The sequence below is a fragment of the Acinonyx jubatus genome, chromosome B4 (assembly GCF_027475565.1).
Source record: "Acinonyx jubatus isolate Ajub_Pintada_27869175 chromosome B4, VMU_Ajub_asm_v1.0, whole genome shotgun sequence".
Lineage (NCBI taxonomy): Eukaryota > Metazoa > Chordata > Mammalia > Carnivora > Felidae > Acinonyx > Acinonyx jubatus.
Genome location: NC_069387.1, coordinates 132,005,294 through 132,018,879, shown reverse-complemented (window position 1 = coordinate 132,018,879; position 13,586 = coordinate 132,005,294). Strand labels below are relative to the sequence as shown.

The 13,586-nt window shown below is 50.6% G+C and overlaps 1 protein-coding gene across 4 annotated transcripts in view; it reads left to right on the top strand.

Annotated features, from left to right (window-relative positions):
• The first annotated feature begins 3,056 nt into the window (after positions 1-3,056).
• Positions 3,057-13,586, top strand: part of RANGAP1 (Ran GTPase activating protein 1) — a 32,132-nt gene continuing 21,602 nt past the window's right edge. The window contains exons 1-3 of one of the 4 annotated variants that reach the window (XM_027070636.2): positions 3,057-3,364; positions 6,493-6,642; positions 11,746-11,873. In XM_027070636.2, coding sequence (XP_026926437.1) covers positions 6,531-6,642; positions 11,746-11,873 — 240 coding nt within the window. In that variant the 5' untranslated portion in view covers positions 3,057-3,364; positions 6,493-6,530. Of the gene's footprint in view, positions 3,365-5,586; positions 6,113-6,492; positions 6,643-11,745; positions 11,874-13,586 lie in introns of those variants that run through there. The other 3 variants (XR_008300543.1, XM_053226847.1, XM_027070635.2) reach the window with 3 other exon arrangements.

Sequence of the window (13,586 nt, the reverse complement as noted above, 5' to 3'; positions counted from 1 at the left end):
GTCTCTTGTCTAAATTACTGTGTAATTAGAGCAGGTTATTTAACATCTCTGGTTCTCAATTCTTGTCTGTTGAAAAGAAGAAAGGGGTGGCCTAAGATGGCTCTATCCATCTGTCAAAGGCTATGATGCCATTTGCTGGGCCTGGAAAACAAACTAGCTCTCAGGTGATAACTTGAAAGGGAAAGAGAGAGTTGGAGAGAGAGGAGAGATGAGAAATTTGCTGTTTGGAAACAATGATGGCTCTGGACTCCTCTGACTCACTGTGAACCCTCAGGTAACCTCCTCCTCCTTTTTAAACCCGTCTTCCCATTTTATTTTATTATCGTTTTTAGGTGTATATGTTTATTTTTGAGAGAGAGAGAGAGCAAGAGCATGAGCATGGGAGGGCAGAGAATCCAAAACAGGCACTGACAGCAGAGAAACTAGATGCGGGGCTAGAACTCACGAAGGCTGAAATCATGACCTGAGCCAAATGAAGTCAGACATTTAACCCACTGAGCCACCCAGGCACCCCCAGTTTCCCCATTTTAAAGTGGTTTGAGATAGAATCTAGATTCAGGAGTAGCAAACAGAATCTGGATTGTTAAACAGAATCTGGATTGTTTTGCGATTTTAGCTTTAATGCAAAGATGTTCCGGCAGAATACCTACTCTCTGGCTCTCCACAAGCTCCACTAGGTCCCCACTACCTTCTAATACCTCTATTTTCTTTCTTTCTCTCTTTGTCTCTTTCTTTCTCTCTCTCTTTCTCTCTTTCTTTCATTAGGGAGGCTCCATACCCGATGTGGGGCTTGAACTCACGACCCTGGGATCCAGTCACATGTTCTACCAACTGAGCCAGCCAGGCACCCTGAAGGCTATTGTTTCTGCTAAGAATTTCCTGCCAGTCCTTAGGGAAAAAAAAAAAATCCCTTCCAGTCCTGAAAATCCTATGATCCATCAGCTAGGTGAGGGCAGGAAAGATCACCTAAGATGTTCTACCTCCACCTTCCTCTTCCCTTTAGGAAGTCTTTGTCAGAAGGCCAAGGAAGGCCACAGGAAGTAAAACTGGAAAAAAGAGGCTGGGAAATCACCCCAAGGGAAATCCAGACTGATTTGATCAGCCCTGGTTGTAATCAGCACAGGAATAGCACCAGGCCTAATTGGGAGCATCTCAGCCTTCTCAAATGGTGACTCATTTTAAGCAAATATCCAGGAACTCTGATAGGAATCCAGTTCAAATGAGGAAAATGAAGCACCTGTGATAGCCTAATCCCGGAAAAGATGCTGTCAAGACGGGTAGAGTACCTGCCCCAAGGCTCTTGCAGGTTGAGGAAGCTGCCAATAATACTATTAACTGTGTGGGAAAAGCCCTTAGAGCTTCAGATCAACTGCTGTGGGGGGTTGCAGCTTGCTGTGGGGCCCAGAGGAAGGTGACTCATTCTGGACGGAGTGCTGTAGACAAGCCTCCCAGAGGAGGTGGCCTTTGATATGGGCCTTGTATGCAGAGGAGAGGGAGGATGGAAAGAGGACCCACATCTCAGCAGTGGTGCGAACCGAACCAGGGTATGGAGCTCGCTTTCTCATCTCTGTGCTGGAAGGGGTGGCGATGATGCCCGCTTCCTTTGTGGTTGTAAAGAGTCAATGAACTGTGTGTGAAAGGATCTGGCACACAATATATTTAACTTTCAATTGCAGGTAAAGCAAAAGCATGTGCGTGGGCCAAGTTGTGAGAGGTAACTTTGCAGAAGGCTGCATATGTTGATGGTGATTATCTCTGGGTGCTAGAGTTTCTCGGGTAATGTTTACTTTTCTCTTTATCCTGTTCCATGTTGGCTAAAGTATTTATAGCAAACACGTTATTTATATAATGGATAAAATGTTCTTTGCAAAAAGATAAAAAAGCTATTTGTGTTCTGATACCTAAAAAATTCAGACCTACAGAGAAGTGGCAAAAGTGTTCAAAGAACTCCCCGTATACCCCTCACCCAGATTCGCGTATTGTGAACGTCTGGCCACATTTGCACTCTCTATTTGCATATATACATTTTTTGAACCACTGGCGAGTCAGTTGCTGATGTCACACCCCTAATTGTTTCAGCATGTATTTCCAAGAACAAGGGCAGTCTCTTACATAACCCAGCACAATAATAAGAATCAATAAATGTAACACTGATACAATACTATTATCTATTGTATACTATTACAATCTATTGTAATACTATTACAAGTGTTGCTAATTGTCTCCATCTTGCCCTTAGCAGTAACTTCCTCCCCAGCCCGGGATCCAGTCCACGACCATAGATTGCATTTTGTTGTCATGTTTCTTAGTCTCCTTTAGTCTGCAACAGTTCCTCAGCGTTTCTGTCTTTCGTGACACAGACATTTTTGCAAGAGTACAGACCAGTTATTCTGTTGTAGAATAAACTGTAACTCAGTTTGGGTTTGTCTACTGCTTTCTCATGATCAGATTAATTTTATGCACTGATGACTGGATGGTGATGCCGTGTCCTTCTCGGTGCATCACATCAGCAGGTGTGCGACGGATGTCCGTTTGTCCAGTTACTGATGTTAACGTGAACCATTTGGTTAAGATGGTGTCGCAGCTTCTCTACCATAGGGTAATTATTTCCCCTTTTTAATTATCAAACAATTTGCGGTTATTCATGTGAAACGTTTCGAATGACTTCTCAATTTCATGGGACAAAAAAGGCGAGGCTTTCCTCTGAGGAAACGGATACCTATTTGTTGCAGAACAGATCTACCAGCTTGCCTTCGGCAGTTCCAGCCTTTGTCAATAAAGTTACGTGCGCATGATCCTTTCCGGAAGGGCTGAGGCTGCTGGCCCGCAAGGCACGACGGGAATTGTAGTCTCCCTGGGCACTCGAGGCTACACGCCGCCCTGTGGCCTCCCGGAGAAAGAGCCAGAAGCCGAAAAGGGAGGGCGCAGAGGGAGCCTAGCGGAGGCGCGCTGGGACGCGGTGCATGACGGGACTCGTAGTTCGTGGGCGCCCTCCTGAGGCGGTCGCCGCGCTCCGCGCAGAAGGACTGGACTACCATACCCGCCAGGCCACTCGAGCGGGGGAAGGGGAACCCGGCCTGGGCCTTGAACAAATCAAATCGAAGGAAAGAAACTGCCGGCTTTCAAAATCCTCCTCCTCCGCCATCATCCGCGGTGGTGCGGGGAGCAGGTGGTGTCGGAGACAGGAGTGGCGAGAACTGCCGGGAGAGCAGACGAAAGAGCGGGCCGGGCCTCGGGACCGCTGGGCTCGGGGGCGGCGACCCCGACCTGACCTGACCTGACCCGGACCCTAAATCAGCCCCCGCCCCTGCGGGGCGGACGCGCGCGCTCAGGTCGCCCCACGCGGCGGCGCCTCCTGTTCGCGGTAAGGGTCGGGGTCCCTTGCCTTTCCCCGTCACCTGCCTGGGATGGGGGCGGGGGGCGGCGCGGCCCTGCAGCTGGGCGTGGAAGGTGTGGCGCCCCTGAGCGCCTTCTGGGTCTCTTCTCGGCCTTCTCCCCTGCGCGTCGACGGCCAAGGCGGAGGGGCTGAGAGAGGCGGCGTTGGGGGGGCGCAGGCCCCTTTCCCAGGTGGAGAAACTGAGGCTTGGAGAGGGCGTCTGGCGAAGCTGCCAGCAGCGGCGTCTCCTGTTGGCGTCGGTGACAACTGGGGGCGCGTCCTCCAGGGATCCCGGATGGGGCTCCCGCGCCGCCCGCCTGTCATTTGCGGCCCGCACTCGCGCGTCGCTCCCTTGCCGCCGCCTCCCAGTAGTCCCACGCCCGCGGAGGGCCTGGACTGGCGCCGCAGCCCCTGGGATCGACATGAGTCACTGCTGACGCTTCGCAAGAGCGAGAGACGTGCACCTGAGAAAATCTGAGACTTTCGCGCCCAGAAGGGAGAGAGGCTGTTTGTGTGTCTACTGTTTGTCTTTGCTCTGTCGCCTACCCTTCGCAGACCTTGGACACATCAAGCCACCCCTGTGTGCTTCGCTTTCGCAGTCTTTAGAGTGGACGGTGTATATGTGCACCGACTGGACTGAGGAATAAGCCTTTTTCTAGCTGAGAAGTTCTGTGTTCCGATGGGAACCTATGCGGGAGCCCCACCGCCATTTTTCTTGCCTCGAATCGCCCCATCCCACAACTGCCAGAGGTGGTGAGGTTTCAGGTTAATTTGTCTTCAGTTTCACGTCTTCATTCTTGGAGCACCTTCTAGATGCCAGGCCGTAGGTTGCACATAAGTGATGCTGTCAAAACGTCTGTCAGAGCCTGTCCCTTCTCTGCTAGAAACCTATTAGTGGCTCTATTAAAAGCCACATTCTTGGGGCGCCTGGGTGGCTCAGTTGGCTTCAGCTCAGGTCATGATCTCACAGTTGGTAGGTTGGAGCACGAGTTCGAGTCCCGTGTCAGGCTCTGTGCTGACAGCTCAGAGCTTGGAGCCTGCTTTGGATTCTGTGTCTCCCTCTTCCTCTGCCCCTCCCGCTTTCTCTGTCTCTCAAAAATAAATAAACATTAAAAAAATGTTTTTTTCTTTAAAAAACAAAAAGCTACATTTTTTAAATGGGCTCTGTGATTTGGGCCTGTTGTTAATTCTCTTTTCTTATTTCTTGATTTTGTTTTCCTTCCCTCTCTGCACTCCAGCAGTTCCTCTGATCTCCCCTCCCCTCCCCTCCCCTCCCCCCACTCCCACCCCCAACAAGAGCCTTTGCATTTGCTACTCCCTTTGCAAGAAAGCTCTTCCCCAGATATCTGCCTGGCCCAATCCTTAATGTCTTTCAAGTCTTTGTTTCTTTCCTCATAATACCTTCTCTAACCATCCTGTTTTAAATTGCAACCCCCAGAATATACCTTACCACCTTCTCTGTTTATTTTTGTTCTTGTCATTGTCTTAAGATACTATCTTGTTTAGAACACATGTTTTAAGAGGGCAGGATTTTTGTTTCATTCACTGTTGTGCTCCTGATATCTGGAGCAACGTCCAGAACACAGTGGTACTAATAAAAGTTTGTTGAATGAGTGATTAGATGCTTTCTTACCCAGAAGAATAATTCATGCTTATTGATAAAGATAGACAAACCAGGGGGCGCCTGGGTGGCTCAGTAGGTTAAGCATCCAATTCTTTTTTTTTTTTTTTTAAGTTCATTTATTTGCGAGACACAGCACGCTTATGTGCACATTGGGGAGGGGCAGAGAGAGAGAGAGAGAGAGAGAGAGAGAGAATGAGAATCCCAAGCAGGCTCCACAGTGCAGACAGAGCCAGACTCAGGGCCTGAACTCAGGAACCATGAGATCATGACCTGAGCCAAAGTTGGATGCTTAACCGACTGAGCCACCCAGGTGCTCCAAGCATCCAATTCTTGATATTGGCTTGGGTCGTGATCTTGTGGTGATGAGATTAAGCCCCACGTTGGGCTCTGCGCTGAGTGTGGAACTTGCTTGGAATTCTCTCTCTCTCCCCCCCCCCTCCCCTTCTCTCCCTCTCTCCCTCATTCTGCCCTTCCCCTGCTCTTGCTCTCATGCTCTCACTTTCTCGAAATAAGGGAACTTTAAAATAATAAAAAAGGCAAACCAGGGTGATAAGGGTTAGGGTAAGGAGAAGGAAGTGGGAAGCAGACCTTTTGAGCCCAGAGAAAGCCTGGGGGAAAGAGAGGATATGGGAGCCATCACAGTTGTATCTCAAAGATGAATAGATTGGGGAAGGACATGTTCTGGATGAGGAGTCTCTGTAGGCACCTCCTAGTTCTATCCTCCACATCAGTTTTCCTTGGTCTCCCCCTGATTGCATGCCATTTCCTCTTTAGGGAAATGGAGTGGGTCTTTCTGCCAGTCTGCTGAGTTCTCCAGGCTGGAAGCTCCTTTCTTCACCTCTGCCTTTGGTCTATTGTGATGGTGGCTGCTGTGATGTAGAGACCTCTGGTCTCCTAGGAACCTGAGGTCTGGCTACCATGGGCTCCCCAGTCTCCTGGCCAGGGTTGAAATCAGACGTGCGGTGGGCTGACCCCTGTTCCCCAGCCCCAGAGACATGCCAGCCAGGGTGGTGGGGCATTTCCTGGGATGGATGAACTGGATCCCTTAGTCATCTTAGTCCTGTTTGAGAAATGGGACCCTCAAACAGAGAGCAACCAAGATGATCAGGCAGGTATGTGTTGGGGGCAGGCTCTTTGCCACTGTCGGTCTGGGACTCGATTGCCATTCACTGGGACCCAGGAAATGGGCAGCTCACACGGCTATGTTTGATGTCCCAGCTGGGGCAGTTGGGCAGGGAAGCTAAAGTGAAATGGTAACTCTTCAGAGGGTAAAACATGATTTTACTACTTTCTTGCCACTTTCTCCATCTTTCCTAGGATTGTTCCTTCCCTAATGCTGTTTCCATTTCTTCCAGTAGTTTAGCTTTTGGAGTCCCGAGAGCACAGGGGGAGGTAGGATCAAGCCCCTGAAATGGGTTGTCTCTTACCTGGCCCTCCCCAACCAGGGGCCCTAGGAGAGCTCTCTCTTTTAATGTAACTTTGGCCTGCTCAGTTTGCAGATTTCCAGGGGAGCCCGACAACGTAGCCAGCATGGCCTCTGAAGACATTGCCAAGCTGGCAGAGACGCTTGCCAAAACCCAGGTGGCCGGGGGACAGCTGAGTTTCAAGGGCAAGAGCCTCAAACTCAACACTGCGGAAGATGGTGAGTTTCTGCTTGGGCTGGCCCAGGGGAAGAAAGAGAGTGTGCGAATGACCGCTTACTCTTACTCACGCTTGGGCTTGTTTAGCTCCATTATCATGTTGTTTTCCTGGTAGCTCTGTGAGATATCACTGGGCCCATTTCACAGTAAGGCTCAAAGGTGGTGTGCCTACAAGTCCATGCAGACTTCCCTGCCTGTTATCACATTTTTGGAAGGTATCCTTGCTGGTGATGGCTTTAGGTTGGCAGGTGGGCTGTATCTTAGAGGGGATAGTAAGCAATGAGGGACCACGACAGTAGTCCCAGGATATAGCCCATGACTTCTTACTTCAGACCTTTACCACCACGGACCTAGCCCGGTCTGAGAATCCTGGGTGCCTTCCCCAGAGCTAAGACCCTTGTGGAGCTGCATTAAAACAATAATCCAGGCCCTTTTGGGAGGTCTAGTCCAGGTAGCCGAATGCCCTTGGGAGAGGGATGGATGGATGTTCTTGTCTGTGTACAGGAACCAGGGCTGGAGGGAACTAGGCATCAGAATTCAGGCCCTGTCTTTTCATCCCTGGCCAAATCATGACTAACGCCGGTCAGCCCTGCATCCCCTGGTGTCTGGAAGTGAAGGCACCTACATCAGTACTTGTAAGGCCTCTTGAAGTTCTGGTCTGGACTTGCCTGGTTGTCCTGGAGTGCAGGCAGGCTTGCTCCTCTGCGCTGGCTTAGAAACGACTTGAGTCCTTGGGTGGCTGGGAACGTGGTAGCACATCTTCCGAATATCTCTGAAAGGCCCTAAGATTTAGAGTTTCTGCCTGTGCTGTTATCACTTTCAGTCATACATCATGCCTGAGGGAGGGAGGTAGAAATGTTACCATTTTATAAATAAGGAAAAAAGATTTGGAAGAACTAACTTGCCCAAGATCACACAGCTGGTAAATAACAGAGCCAGGATTTTAACTGATACCCAGCTGAATCCCTGTGCCTGTGTTTCTCAGTAGACATTCAGCTCAGTTCAGGAAACATGAATTTGCTATTAAATGCCATTCACTGGGGTGCCTGGGTGGCTCAGTCAGTTGAGCATCCGACTCTTGATTTCAGCTCAGGTCACGATCCCAGGGTTGTGGGATCAGTCCCTGTGTTGGGCTCTGTGCTGTGTGTGGAGCCTGCTTAGGATTTTCCCCATGCCCCTCTCTCTCCCTCTCCGTCCCTCCCCCTCTGCTACTCTCTCCTGCTCGCTCATGCGCACACTCTCTCGCTGTAAAGTAAATGCCATTCACCGAATGCCTAGTCAGGCAGTCTTAAGTGCCATGCAAGCAATATCTCAGTTTATCCTCACAGAAGTCTTTGAGGTAGCTTTACGTCCGCATTTTGGAGATGGAAAATTGAAGCCCAAGGAGGTGATATGACTTGCCTAAGGACGCAGCTATAAGCAATGGAGCCGGGATTAGAACTCAAGTTTGTCTAGCCTTAAAATCCATGCAGATGGGGCACTTGGGTGGCTCAGTCAGTTAAGTGGCCACCTCTTGATCTCAGCTCAGATCTTGATCTCAGGGTCTTGAGTTCAAGCCCCCCATTGGTCTTGGCGCTGGGCGTGAAGCCTGCTTAAAAAAAAAAAAAGAAATCTGTGCAGATAACCACTTCATGAGTGCAGGCTGGACATGCTGCTTCCATTTTGTAGGTCACCAGGGAGGCCCTGCTTACAGCCCCAGCTTCTGAGGAGCTCCTAAGCTGGAGTGGGAAGGGGGTACTCAAATAACTGCCAGGGGACAGAAGGCGAGACATGCTCTGAGAAACGTGAACAGCAAGTTCTAGAAAGAAAGGCAAGGCACAGGAGTCACTTCTAGTTGAGGAGGGCCCAGGAAGTCTCCATGGATGAGGTCGTGTTTGTTGAACTGTCCTTGAAGGAGAAAGTGCACTGTAGGCAGGGAGAGCCACATGAGGTAGGCACAGGAGCTGAGACATACAGGGTGGGCTTAGGAGAAAGGAAATCAGGATGCTGTAGGGCGGCCAGGGCAGAGGCTCTTGAATGCTGTGCAGAGGAGCCTGGCAGCCTAATCCTGGGCCCAGACAGGCACTCCAGGTTGGCCGGGAGTGAGCTGGCACAGTCCAGAGAGGTCAAAGGCCTGTGTGAGGAAGCCATGAAACTGATGACCGGAACAAGGTTCTTTACTCTCCCCAGTAGGTCATTTAAGGACCAAAGAAAGGACTTTCTGCTTTACATGGCCGAGTCGTACACACACGGAACTTGGTACTTTGTAAAGTGGTAGAGGCTGAAAGGCGGTCCCTGCGGCGCAGCCTGGTGACAGGTGGTTTTTCAGGGGTGGTTGGGACCCATCCCTAACCCGTTGCTAAGTTACGTATAACTCCGTTTGGATTGAAAACCAAGTGAGAGAGGCAACCCAGCGGTGATCACCCTCTCCTGTCCCAGCTTTTCCCGTGTTGGTGCTTTTTCTTCCAGGCTCACTTTGCGCTTGTGACTCTCCCCAGGGCTGAACTTCTGCACACTGCCCATGAATCTCTGTACTTCCGTTCCTTATAGGGTGTCTGTCTTCCCTTGGGGCCCTGACAGCTCTGTCACCTTACTCTTAAGGACTGCATAAACATTGCCTTGAGCGGCGCTCCATTCTCCTCGTTAACCTGGATGTTAGAGGGGCTCCATTTTTTGAGCAGGTCTTTCAAGGGGCTGAGAGGTTATTTCAGCCCTGGTGCTGTGAGCCAGCTGCAGAAGAGGCCTGGGCAGCTGGGACCCGGAGTTGCAGCTCCACAGTGGCCCCCCAGGGGCGGGGGGTGTCTTAGGGGCTTCCTGCCGGGGGGCTGCATAAAGTCCCTGGTTGTATAGGAAGCAAGGATGTGGTGGAGGAGCACATGGGTAGAAGTTTGGAGGACCAGTCTGAAGCTTTAACTCTGCTGTTTTCCTGAACTGGGCAGAGTTGCTTCATTCCTTGAAACCTCAGTGTCCCCTTCTAGATAATGTGGGAGGCTCTTCCCTGGCCTGCCCTCCTGGTCGTGACACGAGAAAAGGAAAATGAATGCCGGCCACCACTGTCTGGCCGAGTGACCTTAGTAGGCAGTTAGTACCTTCTCTGTGTCTCCACTTACTCAACTGTGAAGTAGATGTAACAGTAATTACTTGAGTGGGTGTGGGAGAGAATGCTAAGCACTGGTCTCTGGGGGGCAGAGTCCATGGGAGCAGGACCCAGTCAGGAAGGGGGTAAAGTCTCCACGTAACAATCAAGTAATCATGTAGAAGAGTGTAAAATTGTAGCAGGCGGCATTTGCAAGGAGACCAGGGCTGTGAAACCTGCCAGGCAGGTTGGGAGTTTGGCTGCTGGGGTGGAGGCCGAGGGAGGGAGGCAGGTACAAAGGCCCCGCTGGGACAGCTTCTCAGGGAGCTCCTTCCCACCTTCCTGAAGCCCCGTCTGTGGTCTTTGTCACCTAAGAGGTCAGGTCCAGCTTTTCTCTCCCACACACACCTCCACCCCACCACCTCATCCCCTTTGCATCTCGTGCCAGCCGGACTAGATGGGCTTTGTCTCGTGCATCTAGTGTGTTTTTGTTCAGATTGTAAAATTTTAATACATGCTCGTTACAGAACACAGAAATATGGAAATAAGGCAAAAAACCATACCTTTCATTATCTCACAGCCCAGGATACAACTACTGTTAATTTTGGTGCATTTTCTTTCCAGTGTTTTTTCTAAACATAGGTGAGTTCCTTCCTTCATTCTTTCTTTCTTGTTTACTAATTGGGATCATAATGACAGGTACTTTAAAAGTTGCTTTATAACCTGGTATATCAAGAATATATTGAGCAGATTAAAAAAAAAAAAGAATTTATCAAGCACATGATGGAAAAAGCACAGAATCAGCCATAATCCCAGCACGTAGAGAAAACTGTTTGAACATTGGGTTTCTATCCTTTTAGACCTTGAGAAGAGGGTGTGTGTGGGGGGGGGGGGGCGGGGAGGGAGGGAGAGAAAGAGAGAGAGATAGAATACATTTTATCTTTTTGTTTTTATTTATTTTTTAAAAGTTCATTTTGGGGCGCCTGGGTGGCTCAGTCTGTTAAGTGGCCGACTTCGGCTCAGGTCATGATCTGGTGGTCCGTGAGTTCAAGCCCCACGTCAGGCTCTGTGCTGACAGCTCAGAGTCTAGAGCCTGTTTCAGATTCTGTGTCTCCCTCTCTCTGACCCTCCCCCGTTCATGCTCTGTCTCTCTCTGTCTCAAAAATAAATAAATGTTAAAAAAAAAAAGTTTATTTTGAGAGAGAGTGTGTACACACGTGCAAGTTGGAGGTGGGGGGCGAGGGGGCGGGGAGAGAATCCCAAGCAGGCTCCTTGCTGTCAGCACAGAGCCCCATGCGGAGCTTGAACTCACAAACTGTGAGATCATGACCTGAGCTGAAATCAAGAGTCGGACGCTTAACCGACTGAGCCACCCAGGCGACCCGTATGTATTTTTTAATAGGTATAATATTTTACATGTGTGGTCAGACCAAACACCAGTGGAAAACCTCATTATTCACTTACCACTATAACATGAGTATTTTCCAAGTCAGGTAAACACCTGTGTCGCCATTCATGATGACGGCAGCGTAACCGTATAATGTATCCCAGTGAATTAACCTGTTCTCTGCTGATGGGCGTTTAGCTTGTTTGGGATTTTTCGTCATAACGAAAACAATACAGTAATGAGCACCCCACGCATGAATCCTGTGACACTGACAGCCTTCATGTGGTTGTACCCCTTGTCCTCCGACTTGGATGCTGTTTTCCTGCTTGGAAAACACCCCCCCATGTAGAGAGCCTCCGCACACACCACCTATAAAGTGCTTCAAGCCCCTTTGCCCTATGCGGCCTGTTTCTTTCCTCCTTTGTCTCCCAAGCCTTCCATACACCTGCCTCCTTTAACACTCACTGCAGAGGAATTGTTTTTGTAGCCGTGTTCCCTGGTAGAATGTGAGCCTGTCCAGTCTCCTTTGCAAGCCAGGGCCCAGCACACAGCAGGCATACTATGGCTGTTGGAATTGTGAGTGATGAGGTAGTGGCCGGGCTCTCTTCTGCCTCAGTTATTGGTGATTCCAGAATCTAAGGTTCTGTTCTTTGGTCCTTCCAGCCAAAGATGTGATTAAAGAGATCGAAGACTTTGATGGCTTAGAGGCTCTGCGCCTGGAGGGCAATACGGTGGGCGTGGAGGCAGCCAGGGTCATCGCCAAGGCCTTGGAGAAGAAATCAGAGTTGAAGGTAAGATTTGCAGGGCGAGCAGGCCCAGACTGGTTGGGGCTAAGCTTCCACTCAGGCCACCACAACCCCTGCCTATGTCTAGACCCTTCTAGGGTCCTGCCTTGTTGGCAGTCACCATGAACAGCTCCTCTTGTTGCTCTGGCCTCCCGGTGCTGGCCAGAGCCCCTCCCTCTCCCTGCATGATATGTCCACTTGGGTCCCCCAGTAACAGATACGAATGTCAGGTTTATCCAGTAACATCCATGAAAGATAAAGGGGAAAGAAGCGGAACTGGACAGAGAGAGCCTTCAGCTAGCCCCACTTTAGGGGACTCCCATGAAATTCCAGTCCTTCAAAATGCTCTGTGAGAAGAGTTGGGGTATCATGTGTTTAAAACGTCAGGAAGGTGTCCCTGCACGCTCTCCATTCCCAGGAATCCTACTGTTTATTAGCACATTAAAGCCTCTGCAGAGCCACGAGGGAGAGCCCTACTTTCCCAACTGCAAATGGTGCTCAGTGCCTGTGGGACCAGGCTTGTGCTGGGCTCTTCTGCACATGTCATTTAATCCTCACTGCACCCTGGGGAATAAAGACTGGGTCCCTTTTGTAAGTCAAGGGAACCAAGGCTCAGAGGAGCTGAGTAAACAGCCCAGGATCCTAATGCTGACAAGTAGCCCAGCCACATGGCACACTCTCAAGTCCAGTGCTCTTTCCCAGCCCCACTGTGCTTTCTGAAGGGAAGGAATGCAGGGCCAGGGCCAGCAGAGCGGGTTTGCCCAGTGAGGACCTAGAGCTAGTTCGTGAGGTGGCCTTGTTGTTGTTTCCTCAGGAAGATGGCGGTCAGGTTAATAGCCAAGCCGTTGGCTGTTTCTTCTCTTCGGCCCAGTGCCTGTTGTTTTCCTGAGCATAAGCTGGGACGATGTCCTGCAAAAGAACTCAATCAAACCACCCCAGCGACCAGTGAAGGGGCAGGAATGGAGGAGCTGTGGCCTGGGCCCGGAGGCCACACGAGCTGTGCTTTGACATCTGAGGTCTGGGTTCAAGCCCTGGTACCACCACCTTATCTGCGTTATGTGGCCTTGCACCAAACTCCGCTCTGAGTCTGGGCTCCTCTGTAAAAGGGTTTTCTTCCCTGTGAGTTTGCCTCGGCGACCAGGCTTGTGCAGGCTTGTGTCGTGAGAGAGCTTGGCCATCAGGAGTGCCTTGTGCATCTTGTCATCCTGTGCAGACCTAGCGCCTTGAGTCGCTCCGCCCAGCATCTCAGCTCTGCGCGTGCAGGAGGGAGCCGGGGTTGGGTCAGGGTCCTGGTTACAGGGGTGTTCTGGGCAGGGGTGCTGATTCGAGTTAAGATGTTACCACCCTTCTTGCAACACAGGCATAAGCTAGGTCTTGACAGATGAGAAAAGTGTGGTCCAGGGTCAGACATCTCAGGAGTGAGGCGGGATCGGAGTCCAGATAACAACAGCCCAGCATCATAACTGCTCTGCGGTTACTACTGCTCACTTAGAGATTGTTGAGGCCAAAAGCTTCATTCCAAAGAGGGGATCCCAGGGGTCAGAGACTGGGCAGGGTGAGTGGCAGGCCTGGAGTCAGCTAAGATGGAATTGGAACCTAGTCCTTGTGCTCCAAATCCCCATGCTGACCCTTGACCCATCAGACATGGGTTTGGGAAGCTTCGGGGTAAGGTGCCAGTTGTTAGGGTTCTGGCGCTCAGGCTGTGGCTGCCTGTCCTGG